Here is an 18,440-nt window from a genome sequence, read left to right as displayed (position 1 = left end):
ATACAGGTTTAGGAACAGGCTTAAATAATAAATTTCAAAAGGAACATGGAAGGGTCAGCGACAAATCTGATAATATTCGGAACATTTCAGTGAAGATTCTGGAAAAGCCAATCAGTCGGTTTTCTGAAAATAACTTGTTCTCCCTACTCATTACGTGACCACCCGATGCATCTCTCTGCCAATTAAACTGAAATGCGGACCTGCACGTTCATCCCTACGTTCTGCTGGTTACCACCTTCGAGACTAAAATTTTAGTTATGGTTAAACAGGATATGTGATTGGGATTTTACTAACAAAAATAAAACATTCTTTTTAAGTTTCCAGGTAAATCAAACCTCCAACAATAAATAATGGAATTATACACTTTCTCATTAAATAGAAATTTCAATTCCAAGGAAGAGCTCTCATAATTTTTTTTTTTCTTCCTAAAGTCGCAGCAGCAGTGCAGAACAAAGAATTTACCTTTATCTGATTTTTTCTACTTGGAATTCCCTGACTCAAACTCAGTGGCTATCTTAGTATGGAAACCTCTGAATGGCTGGGGGAGAGAAGGTCATTTTCATCTACCTGAATAAATGAATACACACGTTTGAGGAAACAAGCCCCGTGCAAAGGTAGTGCTCCTACCGCTGCTCAGAGCAGGGGTCCCGGGTGCCTGGCCTCCCCGCTCCTTGTCTCCCTGGGGTGGGGTCGGAGCAGGGAAAAACACTCAATTCATTTCTGGCCATGCGGTTTCTGACACTGCGAGTATGTCTCAGATCTGACTTGGGCACTGGTGGAAAGGATGAGCTCAGCTGCAGGAGGGACTCTCTCTCAGAAGAGGCCATTCTAGAGACAGGAGACCATCCAATTCTATCCGTCAGGCTCCCGTTAGTTTTGGAATGATTTACCAAATGGGCTGTACTCTGACTCGCTCCCTGCAAGAGAGTCTATGTACCCCATCAGCGATCCCCCCGAATCCTTCTTTGTCCGAAGCTGCCCGTTCTTTAGGAACCTGTGCTCTCTGCCTAGGCACAAGCAAATCACATACACCAATGTCAAAGCCACTCGGCATCCCAGGGAACAGACTCTGTGCTTGAGAGAGGCTCCCTAAAGAAAGGTGAAGCCTGGGAAGATGCTCCATTCTGCTTAGTGATGCTTTTCCCGGTGAAGTAGTTTTGGACTTTATGGCTCAAAACTAGAAATTCAGACAAGAGAAGCCCTTCATCTTGTAAACGTCTGATAACAAATTTATTACTAGTGTGTAAATATTTTGAAATTGCCCAAAGCACGGAGAACAATACTGGGATATCTGGAATGGTTCTTCTGAAACTAGTATGATGACAGATCAAGCACAGAACACATTTCCCAGGGCATCAGAGTAGATCCCTCACGTCTCTGGAACCTTTCCCACTGTTACTGACACTTTATCATAACCGTGTTTACACTGCAAACATATGCCCAATCAACCCAGAAAAGAAAATAACTGTCCCGAAGAGCTTCACTGTGCATAAACTTAAAAAATAGACAGGAAATGTTGAATTAGCGTATTAGGAATCAACCAGGCTTACAGATGTGCACCCATTAGAAACTGTACCCTTTAGAATTTTTTATTTTTTTAAATTGGGAAGAATAAAAAAAAGAAAGGCAAAAAAAAAAAAAACACCATGAAACCACCCCTAAGTTATTTAACCGGTAAAGCCTAATGGCTTAAACAATATTTTGGCCTATTTTTAGGGAAGACTCTATCACCAGGCTAGGAAATTTTCTGCTTAAAGTGAAGTAAAAGACAACGCTTACAATGGAAATGGCAACTGATACCCTATGGTCCTACAATTGAAATTGAAGTGGTGGTTCCTGTTCTCACAGGCCTGTCAAAGCCGCTGTGGAATGAGAAACAGCGAGTGAAATAATGGATAAAATACACCAGGAAGAGTATTGCACGGGAGGCACTGTTTTAAAAACAGAATACACTGGCTTTATAAAGTTATTTTTGTGCCCATGAATTATTTTAAAAGCACGATTCGACGAGAGACGGAAGTTGAGATCCAGTGTCTCTGGGCAGGTAGTGTACTACAGTTGTTAAAAAAATAAGTTAAAAACAAGAGCACACCAACAGGAAAGCAGAGGTACTGGACTGATGTCATCCGAGAGCTACGTTAATTAGGAAAAGGAACAGTTTGAAATGGCCAATTTGTACTCATTAAAAATGAATGAGGTGACGGAGTTACTTTAAAAATTTCTTGAGGCATTTTCCAGTAGGACCCAGGACCCCCCTGGGTGAAACCATGCCTCCAACCGGTTAACAAGCACTCTGCTGGTTGATAATGTCGTGCATGCCCAAGAAACCATACGTTTGAAAAGGGGAAAATTCTCCACTCCAATGCTACGTGTGTCATTTCGGAAAAACGATTTTCGTAAATGCAGTATCGTATAGAAAGCTTGGACCTCTTAAACTTGGACCAAGAAACCAAATTAAGACCTTCAAGCATGTGCTGTGTGTGTGTGTGTGTGTGTGTTCATATATATAAAAAAATCCCTCCCCTGACCATGAAAACCAAACAAACGAACAAACAAAATACCTAAAAGTGTATACCTGCTTTCTGACTTCACATCAAATCAGAAATTGCATAGGATATACTTTGTGCAAGGCAAAAAGCCTTTTAAGTATCTGGAATATAACTCCTAATCTTGCTCACAGTTCTGTGTACATCAGATATCATCAAATTTGTGTTTTAAGTAGTCTTTCATGACCTTGGCAATTGGTAGTTCATCAAGTAGCTTTAGGTTTTGAAGGCCTATACACTGTCGAATTTTAATTCGGCACAGGTCCTGCAAGTTTCTGGGCTGTCCTAAAAAGACAGAAAAAAGAAACTGTTACAAAGCTACACAGTACAATATGTAAGGTTTTTTCAGTTCTGAAAAGAACTGTTTGTTTCACCTGGACATGTCTCTCTACGGACTTCACCAAGACCAGTGCAAAGGACCAGATGGGTTCTTAGAGGATGTGCCCTGGGGGCCTTCTTGTGAGGTCTCATCTGATGCTTTTCACAACCCTGGGAGGATGGGTATTTCCACCTCCATGAAATTATCCTTACAATTAAGGACTCAAGGGATTTGAGCAACTGCTCAATGTCAGATGACCAATTACAGCTTTTTGGACAGAGACTAAAACCAGTTTTTCTGCGTCTAAGGCTGGTATTCTTTTCATTACAAATGAGAATGCCGGTTTTCATCCTGGAATTCCTCTAATAGGCTCAGTGAACCCAGGGGGAGCAAATCATCCCCTCTGGGCTAAAGTTTCTCCATCTAAAGAGGTGGGGAAACCAAATGAGATGATGTCTAATGTGGCCCCTCCTTTCAGCTCCCCATCAAGGACACTGGAGCCTAGACACGAGCGTGATCTCCAGGGAGCTTTCCCAAGCAACATTCGCCCACCTGTTCACCATGAATCTAGACATAGCAGACCCCTGGCTGTGGGCACAAGGGCATAGACGGGGCAGGTACGAGGGCAGAGGGGGCAGGGAGCCAGGTGGAAAAGACACCCCCAGCTATTCTGAATCCACGTGTCTTCAAACCTCACACCCTCAGCCTGTGCCGATAAAAACCACTGCTATAGCTCAACTCAGAAGTTACAAAATTCAATTCCGTTCACTTCTGAATATTGTATTTTACCAAAATGACCAGAAACCCAAGCAAGAATTCTAAGCAACCGTGCCTCAGTTGTATGTGGGGTCACATAAATTTTGCCTTCATGTAAATGGTAACAAATAGCAAAAGCTAACATGTTGGAGGCTTATTCTGTGCCATGTATCCTTATAAGCTCTCAACATACACTAACTCGTTTCATCCTTTTATGAGGGAAGCACTTTGATCATCATCCCCATCTTACAGACTCCCTGTGTCTCAGAGAGATTAAAAGTCAAGTAGAAAGCCATACCTCAGCAAATCTCAAACTTCTTGGTCTCAAAACCTCTTTGCATTTTTTAAATATATCAAAGACCTGAAAGAACTCCCATTTATGTGGGTTTCTATCTATCAGTAATGACCATATTAGAAGTTAAAGCAAATCTTAGAAATATTCAATTAAAAAAAAAAGAATAAACCCATTATATTTGGCCATAGACAACACTGGTACAAGAACAACCTTTTGAAAAAGAGTAAGAAGAATGACATTCTTTCACATTTTTACCAAGTTCTTAAAGGGCTGGCTTAAGAGAGGACAGCTGAGTTCTCATACATGTTTCTACATTCAATCTGCTGTGATAAAATCATCTCGTCTCTAGACAAGTCCACTTATGCTCATGAAAGAAGGCACGTGAAAAGGGCAGATCATGTCTCAGACTTATGAAAATCGTTTTGACCTCAGGTAGGGGAAAGGGGGTCTTGTGGAGCTCCAGGAATCCCCAAGTCATTCATGCAGAACCACTGCTATAATTAGTACTTTACCCCTTACTTACACCATCCTTGTTTATAGTGACCGCCATTATTCAAAATTAAGTAATTCTTCACAAATTAAAAAAAGGCTCCTGAGACATCTCTGTCAGGGCCTGTGTGAACATGTGCTTTCCACGAGTTACTTAACTCAAGGTCTTCTCTGAAGAGAACTGCAGAAACTATTGCTTTCCTAGAAACGCCTGTAAACCTAGGGCACATGTACCTACAGATACCTGCACGTGGGTCGGTCTGAGGCTCGTGTCTCTGGCCAACCTATGTCTTCTCCATTTTCCAGATCTCTGCTCAAAAGCACTCCTTTAGGGTGACAAATCAGGTTCCCCATCAGATACTCTGGAGCTCCCTTCTGCTACAGCTCTTAATAAGGTTGTGATTTTATATTTATTTGGTGATTCTCTACTAATGCCCACCTTCTTTACCATCTGACATGTTCCATGACAGCAAGACCACTTCTGGCTGCCAATGGAGCCCAATGCCTGATATCATACTGTAGTAAAAATTAGTTGAATGAATGAATCCTTAACAGCCTCGTCCATAAGGGACAAACCAGTCAACTCATTGCAAAATCCGCCCATGTCAACAGCAAATCATTTTCTAACCTGCGTTGAATTATTTTTCACCACCCTTCATGGGCTACCATTAGGAAGGGAATAAATTTATCATTTTGTTATTTTTCGCTAAGTGCTTACCGCATTTGATCTGCAAATGCAAACCACAATATGAATTTGATATGAACCTTCTTTTTTTTTTTTTTCGGAAGAAAGAATCTGATTTTCCTGATAGATGGCAGGTTCTTTCCAAATGTAATATTAATGAAAAGAACAAGCACAATGTATTCAGGCTACAAACAGGTGAGGAAAAAGTTGACATGTAGAAGAATATAAGCACACTTAAATGGAAACATATCATCCAACAGAGTAGAAAACCTGTATGATTGGAATTTGCTTAGCTAAGGGGAAAAAAAAAAGGACTGAAGCAAAGGGTTACATAAGGGGGATCTTCTGAAAATCCTATTTCACGCCAAGCTGTGCTCTCCAAAAAGAACCACAACATCACCTATGCCTCATGCTATGTGACTGTGACAACTAAGTCATAGAGGGGGACATGCTTTCGCCTGGCTCTTGGGACATTAACTCTGCGAACACAGCCACCAGCACGCCATGAAGTCTGAGCAGTCTAGAAGAAGGAAGCGAGGTCCCTGCCCAGCAGTCCTGGCTGACCTCCCAAATGCCAGCACCCCACTACCAGCCATCGGAGTGCGCCATCTTGAATGTGGAGAGACCCCAGTTGAGAAAGTCCAGATGACACCATGTGGAGGAGAGGAGCAAAATAATCCACTATTACTGTGTTAAGCCACTAAAAATTTCCAGCATTAGATAACTGAGATTCTGTGACCCTGAAGTAGGGTGTTACCATTAAAAAGAAGAAAAAAAAATCTAAAATATGTGGCTTTATCACTAGGACCAGCTGGTGGGGAAGGGCTCTGAGGAGTCTGTTAGGGCTTAAAAGAGAGTTCTGAAATGTTACTAGAAGCTGAAAAAAAAGTTACTAGAAGCTGCAGGAGTGGGGGGAGGGGTTTATTAGTGGCAGAAAGTTTGGCAACACCGTCCCCTGCTGTAACACAGAAAAGTAGTAAAAATACCCTAATGGTCTAGTTAAGAAGATTCTGTAGGCCAACTCTTACAGGGACCACTGGCTCTCCTCACTGTCTGTGATAAAATACAAGAAGGCAAAGACAAGCTAGCGCCTGGAAACCAAGGGACGTAGCTACAGAAATCCTATTGTCCTCAGAAGGTACTTCCACAGGGGCCTTTCCCAGGGAGAGATGAACTTTCTGTCTAAACATCAGAGTTTTACTCAATTTGCTATTGATTTTTCTCCTCAAGCGGTATGTTGTGGCAATCTTTTACCATTTGGGGAGAATCTGAGCTTTCAAAGAGTTCTTGACCATGTATAATCCCGGTCTGCAAAATGACCTTTAATGGGATCTTAGTGGTTAGAAGCATCAAGTCTGGAGCAAGACGGGCCGGGTTGGATTCCTCACCCCACCATTTACAATCCGTGTGGTCCTGGGCAAGCCCCTTGGCCTCCTGCCTCAGATTCCTCACGTATGAACCAAGAACACCACCACCTCCATCACAGGCTTTACAAGCATCAAAAAAGTTAATTTTGCTCAAGGGTTTATGGTATCGTCCCAGACACGTAGGACTATATGTAAGTATTTGGGGAATGAATGTTAAAATAGTGGTTTTTCAATACTTATAAGGGTAATATTTGCTTCTCCTTCCCAGAAAAGTAGAGGGTGCTTCTTGGAAATTGGGGTCTCCATCTTCCTGGTGTTAAGAGAGGAAGAAAACCAGGTGGCAGCTTAACAGTAAAGGATCTACTGGTAATCTTACGGGGCAACGGTCCAGGGCAAACCGCTGGGAATGACACTATGGAAATCACTGCATGATTTGGGGCAAGCAGAGATGTAAGAACCTTCACTCTACAAAAACCTGTGCGGTGATGAAGTGAGGGATGTCTTTAGGCTACGGTGCCACGCACAGAGATGTGGACTTATCTTGCCATGTAGGAATGAGGGCCGTACAGCAGGCTTAAACAGGAAGGAGTGATAAGGACTACTCATTGCCATCACTGCTATTTCTATGACTGACTGAGGAGTTATTTTTATTTTCAGGAATGTCACTTGGGGAACAGAAAATTATGACTGAAAAAGATTTACTTACTTTCTAGTCAACGCATCACTCAAAAAGATTTACCGTGCGCCTCCTAGGTACCCCTAAAATAAACTATGCTGTGGATTGAAGGGGTGAGGGGAGAAGGGGTGGCAGAAGAAAAAAAGGCAGAGAAAGAGAATAAAGAGAATGAAACCAAAAGCACTCAACACACACGTGCACTAGGTTTACTAGGTGTCGCAGAAAATTACTCCTACCCTGTTAAATAACAACCAGCTTGTCCAAGGGATTGTAACAGGAGAGACCGGGGGGGATATCTCACACAAGAGTATAATTTCAGGAATCATAAACACTTTGGGGGATGCAGGAACACTACAAGGTGTTCACACTAACAAACTACAATGGGATTGCATAACAGTTCAAAGGCCTATTAGCCTCTCCATTTGGTAAAGCAGCCCATCATTAGTAATAATTGGGCTGGTATAAAATAGGAAATCAGCTTTTGAAGGGTCTGGTCTAGGATAAATTACAAAACCAGGGCAGTGGCATAATTTAGAAAATTAAATATCCTAAACCACCTCCTTTGGATACCACCATCACCACATTTATGATAGGCTAAACCTATTTATTTGGGTAAAATGTTTGTAAAGGTAGAGAGAGAGGCAAAACATTTTTGTAGAGCCAGAGGAAAGAAGATGAAAGCAAAACAACGTTCTGGGTCTTCTTTGGGGAAGAGGGGAAAGAGACTGGAAGTAGAGAGGAAGATGTAAAGAAACGCAACAAATGATTTAGCCTCCTTTGCTGTCTACAATCTGAATTGTTCCTTTCAGCCACCTCTCCATCGTAGGTCAGCATCTGGAATCGTCTCCCAATACCTCTTTGTTTCATTTCGGCTTCCCAATTTAAAAATCCTACCATAAACACGTTTTATTCCTTTGCTCTTGTCCCTGACCGACACTTAGGATGAAATGTGTTCAACAAATCTTTATAGGACAATGGCAGTTTGTAGCTCACCTTAAAGTAAAAATAGTCATATTGTAAAATACCTTATCTCTTAGCTAGAATCCAGATATATGCAGTATCAACCTTGATGACATCTGTCCATTGCTTCCATTTGTTTCCACAAGCTAATAAGCTTTGACCTATATCCGTCATTTGCACTAAAACTAAACAAAACCATATACTGCTTCCTAACAAATAACAAATCTCTAGAAGCCTATATTGAAAACAGAAAGCAATATAAATATGAAAAAAGTACACAATAAGGCAATGCTTTCTAGATCAAAGGACCTTAAAGTGTAGTCTAATGTGACTTAGAACTATGTACTATTTATTTGTTTCTAAAAGTGGAATTTTAGTATTTGGGACCCAAAGGCCTAACAAGACTATAATGCAAATGTCTGGCAAATCCCTAATTTATTAGAAAAAAAAATCAATCAAAAAATCACCACAGGTAAAACATATTACACAAATTACTTCTCCAAAGAGTTACACTTGGTAACACTGTTTTGATATATAATTCTACCAAGCAACAACAACAACAACAACAAATCAAAAAAGTGATTAAAGAGCTTTTGAAAGAAATACAGAAATAAGGGCACCTAGGTACAGGCGTTGTTTTATGTGATCATCTGCTCACATGCTTGTCATTGTACTAGATTTAACTGAGAGCCACAAGCTAAAGTTTACCTTCTTAAAATTGAAAAAACAAAAACAAAAAACAAACAAACAAAAAAAAACAAACAAAAAAAGAAGTTGTGACTCGTATTCTTACTTTTTAGAGTTTAAAAGGTTTTTTTGAAGTTTAACTCCTGAAACCAAAACAGTGTGTTTGACTATTTTTAAATAAAAACACATTTCAGGTTACTGTGGTGTTTATAAAACAGTATTTTTAAACACCTGTCATGCTGTTCTAGAAAGCAACAAGCTTAAATACTTGACAGATTAAGTCTCCCCAGATAGTTTACCCAATTCAATTCCCATCTACCTAATGTTTTTTCCTTAGAAATAGGGGCCATTTAATTTCTTAGGCTATACAAATCGAAATACAACCCAGTCTGACCTTTTATACACCCCTGACGCAAACTGACTGGTTGATTCAAGTCTGTAAGCAGCATCTACGAGAAACACAGATCACAACCTGGCCTCCTTATGGATAGTAAACACAAACCCAAATTGCATATTCTCTGCCTTAAGAGTAATCTAGACCAGAGCTTGCCACAGGAATAAAAAATGCCTGTGAAAGTCAACTAGTTGTTTACTTAACAAAAATTAATGGTTAACTTACTCAAGGACTTCTTGGTACCTCGTATATACTATTCCCTGAAACTGAGATCTAGAATCCAGGGTAGCAGTCTTCCAAATTAATCTGAATAATGAACCTGTTTACCTTCAGAGCATCTCATAGAACCACAATTTTATAGACACACTTCAGGAATCACTGGTCTCTATAGATCCTAAGTTGTAAATATGTTGGCACAGGGGAGTAGTAATATAAAGCATTTCATTGTATCCAGACTGTAGCAACTGCAAATAGAAATATAGCAGAAATTCACCAAATTTGAAAACTCTAGGCTAACAAGATGTCCTAAAAAAAATGTGCATGTAGAAGCTGTACGGACGGGCATTAGGGTCTCCATTTTTTAGTTTTATGACCTCTTTGCACTCTCAAAATTGGAGGACCTCAAAGAATTTTTGTTTATATGGGTTTTCTCTATCTGTATTTGCCATACTTAGAGATTAAGGTTGGGAAATTTAAAACATATTCATTGATTCATTTAAAAATAACAGTAATATGGGGTATCTGGCTGGCTTAGTCAGTAGAACATGTGACTCTTAATCTTGGGGTTGTGAGTTCAAGCCCCATGTTGGGTGTAGAGACTACTAAAAAAAAATAAAATCTTAAAAAAAAAAAAAAAGAGGCTGCTTACTAAAAAAAAAATGGTTTCATAAGAAGAGCAGCTCTGTTCTCCATGTTTGCAGATTATCTCTTAAGGTCTGGCTTCCTTCCAAGACAGCTGGATTCACAGATCTGCTCCTGCATTCTGTTTGAATATGTTGTGATTAAAGTACTTCAAGAAAATCCAGCCTCCTTCACATAGTTGGAACGGGAAAGAATATTTTAATAGCCTTGTTAGATGATTATCATCTTCTCTGATACTTCACCAAAACTCGACAAGTGGTATTTTTTTAAAGGTTAGTTGCAACATGAAATCTGAAACCAAATCAATGAACCTCTTGTGCTCTTTCACATGCAAATCCATTGGTCTACTTTGCCCTTTGAATGGATCTTTTGTCCATGCATGTTTTTGTCAAATTATGCATTAGTCCTTTGGAAAATACTGGCTCCTTAGGTTATGGAGATCTTCCAAATGTTGACTGATTTCATTATGATAGTATCAAAAAATCACTTTTGTTAGTATCACTGCTCATCTCAAAAGAATCTGCATATTGGGAACCCATCAATGTCACAGTAGCAAATACAAGCTTTTCAAAATTCTAATTTTCACTTGAAAGCTCAAGGCTTATGACTTGTCATAAACACTGTCAACTGTTTTCCTTAACGTGACAACAAAGTCTGCCAGATATCCAAGACTAAACAGCTATCCTTTGGCTGTCTGTCACTCTTCCAGGTAAAAATGGGTGTTCCACAAAAAAAGCTGCTGGCTCAGCTCAAACAAATCAAAGAAGTGCTTTTTGTCAATTCAGTCCCAGCACTTTGGTATGCAGTAAGAATACCTTCAATTTCCATCCACAGAATATCAAAAAAGCACGTACTCAGGAATGAGATTTAATGGGATTACTTTTGCTGCTCTCTCAAAGATCTCTCTAAATGGAACTGGAATCTTCTTTGGCGGGACTGCCTGGTAGTGAAGGACTCAAGGACGAGGGGCACCCTTTGGGGCCACTGCCTCGATTAACACTGAGGAGCCAGAAGTTTGAGCCACCATTGCTCCTACACCATAAGTCAAATGACAGTGCAGTGAAAAGAGGCGAGTCATACCTCAGCACTGCTACGAAGACCGTTCTGACCTCACGGGCCCCTCAGATGGTCTTGAGGGCCCTGTAAGAGGCCGCACTGTAAAAACCACTGTTCTACATAAATTGTAAAATAAAATCACAATGTTGCAGGAAATCATCCCTTTTAAGTGGTTACTGGCAAGAATTTTAAAAAGTGGGGGGAGTCCCTGGGGACTGTGGCCTCATTCCCCCATGTTTCAGAGGGGGGAACTGAGCAGCAGGGGGAGCCGGAGACTAACCAGCTTGCCCAAGGTTTTTAGGCAAGTCAGACATGGGGTCAAGAGCGCACTAGCTTGCTCTCTCCACCTCTGACACGGAGGCAGAGCTGAGAGGTCTTCAGGATCGTGTATGAGACCGATGTGCCCCTGAATTCCAGGGGGGCTGGGGTCGGAAAACTACTCAGCCCAAATGACGATGGATAGGCTGTGTTTCACTTTTCATGTAAAAACAATAAAACTAATGAACAGCTTTCCAGTTTTAGCTCGTGAACATGTAAGGAGCTTGGAAAGTCATCACTCCTGCTCTTGTAAGAACAAAAAGCTGAACAAACACAAAATCAGTGACCTCTCTTGGACTCACCCACCAGGGAACAGACGTCACAGTGCAAACCGCCACAACGTCAGGGGAGAGAAAGATCCAGAGAGTCCTGGCGCACAGCTGCGTACCTGCACCAGAAGCTGCAGGTGCCATCAACTGGTAGGAGCACTTCCACGGTAATTGTGACGAGTTAACCTGAGGATGCGTGTGGACTGGCCTGACAGTGCGCGTCACCATCTCAGGGAGCCCCCTGCCCCGCCTGCCCCCCCCCCCCCACATTCTCTCTATTTTACTTTCAGGAACCCCACCAGGCTGCCACGGTGAATAGCTAATAAAAACCCCCGCTCGTGGTTCTGGCAAGGGAGGAGGGTTGAGAACAACCATGTGACCTATACCCAGAACCTTCTCCCTAACAAAGGCCTGTTCTGGAAGGGTGGAGACTACCAGAGTTATGACCCCTGGAAAAAGAACAGTTCTCTGATTTGGGTGCACAGAGTCTTCCTGGGTCACCGAGCTGTGTGAGCGGGGAGGCCACACGGGGAGGGTGGAGGAGCGGGCAAATGGCGAAACTTCCAAAGCACACAGCCCAAGGACGCAGGCCCCGAAAGACAGACTTGATGGGAAGATGCCAGACTGTTGGCCTCCCCCATCCCCTTAGCTGACAGTGACGGGGCTCCAGTGGGACAGCTGTGGTCTTGAGCTGAAAGAGCCACGAGACGCAGACACTTCAGAGGAGGAGTGCTGAGACAAGCCCAGAGTCAAGAGGGGGAGACAAAACCGAGGACGCAGGAGGGTCTGAAGCTCCCGGCTCCTACAGCTCCAGCAGACATGGCACGCGGCCCAGATCCTGGCCAGGTTCACACAGGGCCTGACATTTAAAGGCCTATTTGCCTCCGTTCCTATGACCTGATCCATCCTGTCTGGCTTCCATAAAAAATTATAAGACATGCTAAACGGCAAGAAGAAAACCACATTGGAAGAGACAAAGCAAGCATCGAAGAAGACTCAGCCATGACACAGATGCCGGGATTATCAGACAGGCAATTTAACTGATGATTGCTCTGTTAAAACTGACGAAGACAGTAGACGGTAACAGTAAAATCTTGCGTCTCTAATGCCTTGATGAAAGAGCAGCCCATCAGAGGTAGATTCCCAGTGAGTACAAACGTGCAGGTCCCTGGCAAAGGAAGGAGTGGGTGACACGCCGACCCCTCCAACAGCTTTTGACCCGGCTGTTTGCACAAATCTTGGATCCCACTTTGCCTTCTGAATGTTTCCGTCTCGTGCAGAAAAAAGGGTGATAAGCCTTACAACTGAAGGATTTCCGAGGCAGGCAGCACAACACGGCACCTGTTTCTGGAAACAGGCAGGCCAATCCGAAACGGAAACGGCCTCCTTCCCAGTGGCACTCTGTAGCAGGGAGCCATCTCCTTCTGCGCCCTCTTCACTCTGCCTGGACTGTGTTCTCCACCTCCTCTGATCTTCAGACGCTTGGACACAAGAAGTGCAATCAGCTTCTCAGGCCCAAGGCCTTCTCCTGCAGAAGGGGTTGGCTGGGGGAGGTCCGTCCCTGCCATAGGCATAATTCGTGCCTGAGAATTCAGAAGCGGGCTTCCCCCCAACTGAAGTTCTTCGCTCCTTGTCTCTGGACAAAATTCCAGGCATGCAGGTCATTACAATCCCTTTTGTGCCCCCAGTAAGTTTAAAAGTTCCAGTTCGTCGGTGCCCGAGGTTCAGTTTTCTCATGGAATTTCTCTCTTCAAAAATTTTCCGTTCTCAGTAACTCCCTCATCCGTACGGTGAATAGGGGCGTTTGCATTATGGCACAGGGAAAGGATAAGGGGAACAGTCTACCAGCTGGAAAACAGGAAGCTGAGGGAGACTGAGAACCTTCAGGGTTCACTCGACTGGTAGCAAGCCGGGCCCTCCTGTTCATCCACTCTCATTTAATTATTTTATTTTAAAAAACACATGTAGCACTTAAAATGTGCCAGGTGCCGTTTTAAGCACATTATAAACATTAACTCATTGTATCTACACAACAGGCCTACAGGATAGTTATCATTACCCTAATGCTTCCTTGAGGACACTGGGGCCCAGAGCAGTTGGGTAAGCTGCCCAAGGTCACAGGTGACAGGTGGTGGAGCTGGGGCTTGAGCTTCGGCAGCCCAGCTCTAGTTGACGTCCTTAACTGCTGAGCAAAATACTTAACAAGAGGGGCAGTCCCATTAATTTAACCAGGAGTCTCTAGTGAGAGGTTGGAACAAAGACAATAGTAACAACAAAAAGATATTCAGAATGCAGAAAGAATAAGAGACGCTTCACAGGCTTTTTCCGCGACAGAATCCTAACCTCAAGTTCAAGAGTGATAGTCTCTCTCACAGCACCAACACCCCTCCCAGCCTATGGATGAAGACTGCTAGAAAATCTGCTGAGAGAACCAGCGCTTGGAATGTCACGGCAAACTTTTCGTTAGATGTGGCCTGGATCTGAAGAGTCAGAGTAAGCTGGCGAAGAAGCACCACACACGACATCTCCCATCTCAGTCTGTCATGTGCCTCAGAAACTTTCAAGGGATCACCTACCAGCTGGCCCCAAACACTGCTCGCAAGGCAAACAGATCTACGCTGTAGAACATGGGGGCCACCGGGCACTTGCAACCATCTAAATTCCAATTAATACAGTTAAATTAGGAATTCAGTTCTTCAGGCGCCTGGGTGCCTCAGTTGTTAAGCTACTGCCTTCGGCTTAGGTCATGATCCTGGAGTCCCGTGATCGAGTCCCTAATCGGGCTCCCAGATCCGCGGGGAGTCTGCTTCTCCCTCTGACCTTCTCCCCTCTCATGCTCTCTCTCACTCTCTCTCTCACATAAATAAATAAATTTAAAGCAAAAAGAATTCAGTTCCTCAGTGGCATTAAACACGTAACATGTTTAAAACAGCCACACGGGGCTAGAACTCGTAGCTACCATACTGGATAGAGCTGACCATTTCCATTGCCACAGGCAGGCCAACTGGACAGCATATGTTAGATTCTTATGATCTAACATAGATCTAACTTAGAGTGTTATTTCTTTTTGGGCTTTGGTCTGCAGACACAAAGTGGTAACAATGTCATCTTTTCCTTTTCATAAACGCATAAAATCCAAATTACAATTCACCTGTTCATATGATTTCTACTCCCAAGTTCAGTTCCAAGCAGGAGAGCAGATCGTTTACAAGGTCAAGTGAACTCCTTAGTCGTACCTCAGGACAACTGTACCCACAGTGTCTCTGTTCCTCCATGATAATGACTCAAAGGGAAAGACCAAGTGAGGAAAAGGGAGTTTGTGAAAGAGTGCAGCAGAGGGCAAAATCAAACATTTTGTTGATCGACTTGAGCCTCAGGTTGGATGTTGAGCTCTGAGACACATACATGACTAGCCGTGGCGGAAGAGAGAGAGTGGCTATGTCCACACACAGACCAATATCCCTGCCAGAAAAACAAGGCAAACGTACACCACCACGCAAGGTGGGTCACATATTCCCAGGCTTTCCGAAGAAGTGCCCACACCAAAACTGGTCAGGAGTGGTCCCGGGACAGTGGCACCAAATCTCCAATTGATGACAAATCTTAAGAGCAACTTCTGGCATCCTCAGTAACACTGCTGTTTGTCTCATGCTGGGTCACACCACGGGAAGCCAGAAAAGCAACACTAAAACATGGGGCAACAGCTTCATGATAAAGCACCAATTCTAGGACACTTCCACAGCTATGGGACCTAAAGGCCAATGCTGTCCTAATTCTTCAATCAGAAGTCCATGAAAGCCCGAATGACTATGTGAGTGACTAGTAGGAACTGCCTTGTTCTGACAGAGATCTTTGAATTTAACAATTTCTCCTCTCTCTGTACCTTCCTACATTTCCACTCTCAGCCTATCCACCCCTATTATTTTCAGTAACGGGCATGAAATCTTGTGATAAAGAGCTTTCTTTTTACTTCCGATGGATGAGGCATGAATCATGTTATTAATAACTTCGTAGTAAGCAGGGCTGACAGGAATTATTAGCATCTGCTCAGTAAGTTGTAAACCCATGAAACCCCCCCAAGAAGATGAAAATTTCTTAAAAATGCAGTGAGAGTAATAATTAAATTACATACTTGTGACTTCTTGTAAGAAATCCAAACACGGTCGACTACTTCCAGAAATACTTATTGAAACAGCCAGTGGGGTCTGTCCTTCATAGTTCCTTGTGTTTGTGTCCGCTCCATAGTTATATAACATCCGTGCACAGAGTACATCATCCCTAAGGGCAGACAAATGTAAAGGAGTCTGTCCATCTTCTAAGCGACCCAAGTTTGTATCTGCTCCTCTCTGAAGGAACATTCGGCAGTAAGAGTGATTGCTTTTGATCACCGCGTATCGCAACAAGAAACCGTTCTGGATGTCGATGTTGGCATTGTGGTCCAGGAGGATCTTCACGCAGCTGGACCTCTCTCGGATGATGGCGAGCTGAAGGGGAGTGGTGCCTTTATCGCTGAGCGGGTCAACCTCAGCCTTGAACTCCAGTAGGAGTCGGACAAATGAGTCCCTACCATAGTGAGCAGCCACATGGAGGGGAGTCCAGCCATCATTGCTTTTGGCATTAATAATGTCGCTCCTGTATTCAGATTCTAACATCAGGCGTGCAATCCGGGCCCGGCCGTGCATGGCTGCGTAGTGAAGAGCAGTGAAGCCTCCGATCAAGTCCTTAACTGTTGGATCGGCTAGGACGAAAACCAAAATGAAAACATTAGTGGACTCGAAGACAAAACAATAAACTCTACACCATGGCACAGAGCACTCAAGACCATTCCCAGGAAAAAAATGTGAAATGATTGAAGATTATAATGAATGTTAAGTACTTCTTTCTCAGTTTAATTGAAGCATAGTTTTCACAGAAAATAAATTTTGGTAGAAAGTCATCAAACCTGGGTTAACAGAATGAAAATGACCTACAGAGTATTTAAAAGATAGACAAAAAGAGAGAGTTCAGATTGCCACAACCCCTCTCTGTCCTAATTTAACCAACTGCTTTCGGCTACTCGGCTCTCTCATTTCTGTATTGTTTCATGTTTCTCTTCGGTTTTGAACTTTCTGCTTTATTTTCTCTTGTGCTTCTTGGTCTTAAAGAGAAGCATGTGTAGCAACATCTGCTGCTCTAAAGGACGGATGTACTGTGGTCTGGCAGGCTGTGTTGTTTTAGGGTATATTAGGTAAAAAAAAAAAAAAAAAAAAAAATCTTCTGTGGTCTGCAGAAATTCCAAAGCATGTAAGATATATGTTAAGTGATCGTGATAAATCATTTTTTGTAAGATAAAAGGCTATTCTGTAGATTCTTAGTTTTATAAGAATTTTGGAATTTTTAAGAATTAAGCAGCACTTTTTTTGTGTGAAAAACTGGGAGAAACCTCAGCCCTGTAGGAATTTTTTTCTATAACAGTTCCAAAATGCTCTCCTAAACGGGCTGATTTCTGGAAAGAGAGAGAGAGAAAAAAAGAAAGGGAAGCCACAATTGACAATCTGCTGTGTGACTCGAGTAACAGACTTTTGTCACCTGCCCGGATCTTCCCTGAAGCCAAGGGTCAGTTTTGTGTAGCTCTCATTCCACTGGCCTTCTTGGGCAGTGGGGAAAAAAGGGATAAAAAGTGCTCCCTCCTATTAGGTAGGTCACATCCTAGGGACCAGTAATCTTAGGTGAAAATAAATTGGTCAGATCTATCCATCTAGTATTAAAATGCTCTCTTCTTATAAAAGTCACCCTTAATTTCTGGTTTGTTCAAGAGAAATTCGTGAGTGTTTTCCAAACACAAAAAGCCTCCACAGTTATAGGACTAAAACACTCCTGTGTTGTTTACTAAAATGTTACTTAGTTCTCAACTATATGATGACAGCTGGGTCCCTTAGAAAAATATATGAGGCAGAAAACTACATATATAATATTAATACTACTGAAAAGAATAAAAAATATCATTAAGAAGTAGTTGCTAACAAAACCTATAAAAAGTTAACGTTTTTAGGAAAGCTGCATCAGTTGAATTTCTAAAATCATTTAGTATAAACTGACACTACCCAGTGATCATTACCATTTAAAGAAAATAAGAGTATTTTATCTACCTTAAAATAAACAAGCAAGCAAGCAAGCATGTTTAAACAAAGCATTTTGCTGCCATCTACTGGTAAGGCACAAACTTGAGTAACAAATATTTTCATTTTGGCAGCTTATGCTGAGCCCTCAAGTCTTGGACACCTACCTCCCTTAAAATATGGAGACTAAGACAGGCATGAAATCTAAAAGACCCCTTCTATTCAAATGAAACCATGAATCTTGCCAAGACTTCCATTTCTAATCTATACCTGACCAATCAGGTGCTTCTTTCTTAATCTGTCAGATTGAAAAATACCTTCTTGCATTTCTCCCACATTTAGGAGTGTCTTTAAAGGTGCCAGCAGTCTTACGTGCATCCTATACTCGCTCCATTGGACAGTAAGATTGAAATTATGTTACATGAAATTGTACCAGCATCTTTGATTTTCCACTTTAGGTCTTGCATTTTGGTGCTATACTGAGCTAGGAAAAACAAAGATTAACAGATACAAGGATCTGCTTAGTCTCAGTAAAAACTATGAAAATGCATTACAGCACACGCGGAAAACACAGCTGAGAAGAAAGAGCTAGAAATTAACAATGCATAAAATCTGTATACTTACTGTCCTCAAGGCATTAATAGGAGACAGAAGACAAATGAAG

At 42.2% G+C, this 18,440-nt stretch overlaps 1 protein-coding gene across 1 annotated transcript in view; it reads right to left on the bottom strand.

Moving 5' to 3' along the window:
- Nucleotides 1-428: 428 nt before the first annotated feature.
- Nucleotides 429-18,440, bottom strand: part of ASB7 (ankyrin repeat and SOCS box containing 7) — a 48,196-nt gene continuing 30,184 nt past the window's right edge. The window contains exons 5-6 of the mRNA XM_059180162.1: nt 15,811-16,416; nt 429-2,831 (exon numbers count right to left, since the gene is read on the bottom strand). Of these exons, the coding sequence (XP_059036145.1) occupies nt 2,692-2,831; nt 15,811-16,416 (746 nt within the window). The 3' untranslated portion in view covers nt 429-2,691. The remainder of the gene's footprint in view (nt 2,832-15,810; nt 16,417-18,440) is intronic.

Source organism: Mustela lutreola, chromosome 7 (genome assembly GCF_030435805.1).
Source record: "Mustela lutreola isolate mMusLut2 chromosome 7, mMusLut2.pri, whole genome shotgun sequence".
Classification (NCBI taxonomy): Eukaryota; Metazoa; Chordata; class Mammalia; order Carnivora; family Mustelidae; genus Mustela; species Mustela lutreola.
The sequence above is the reverse complement of the archived record's forward strand: the minus strand, read 5'-3'. Positions and strand labels throughout refer to the sequence as shown.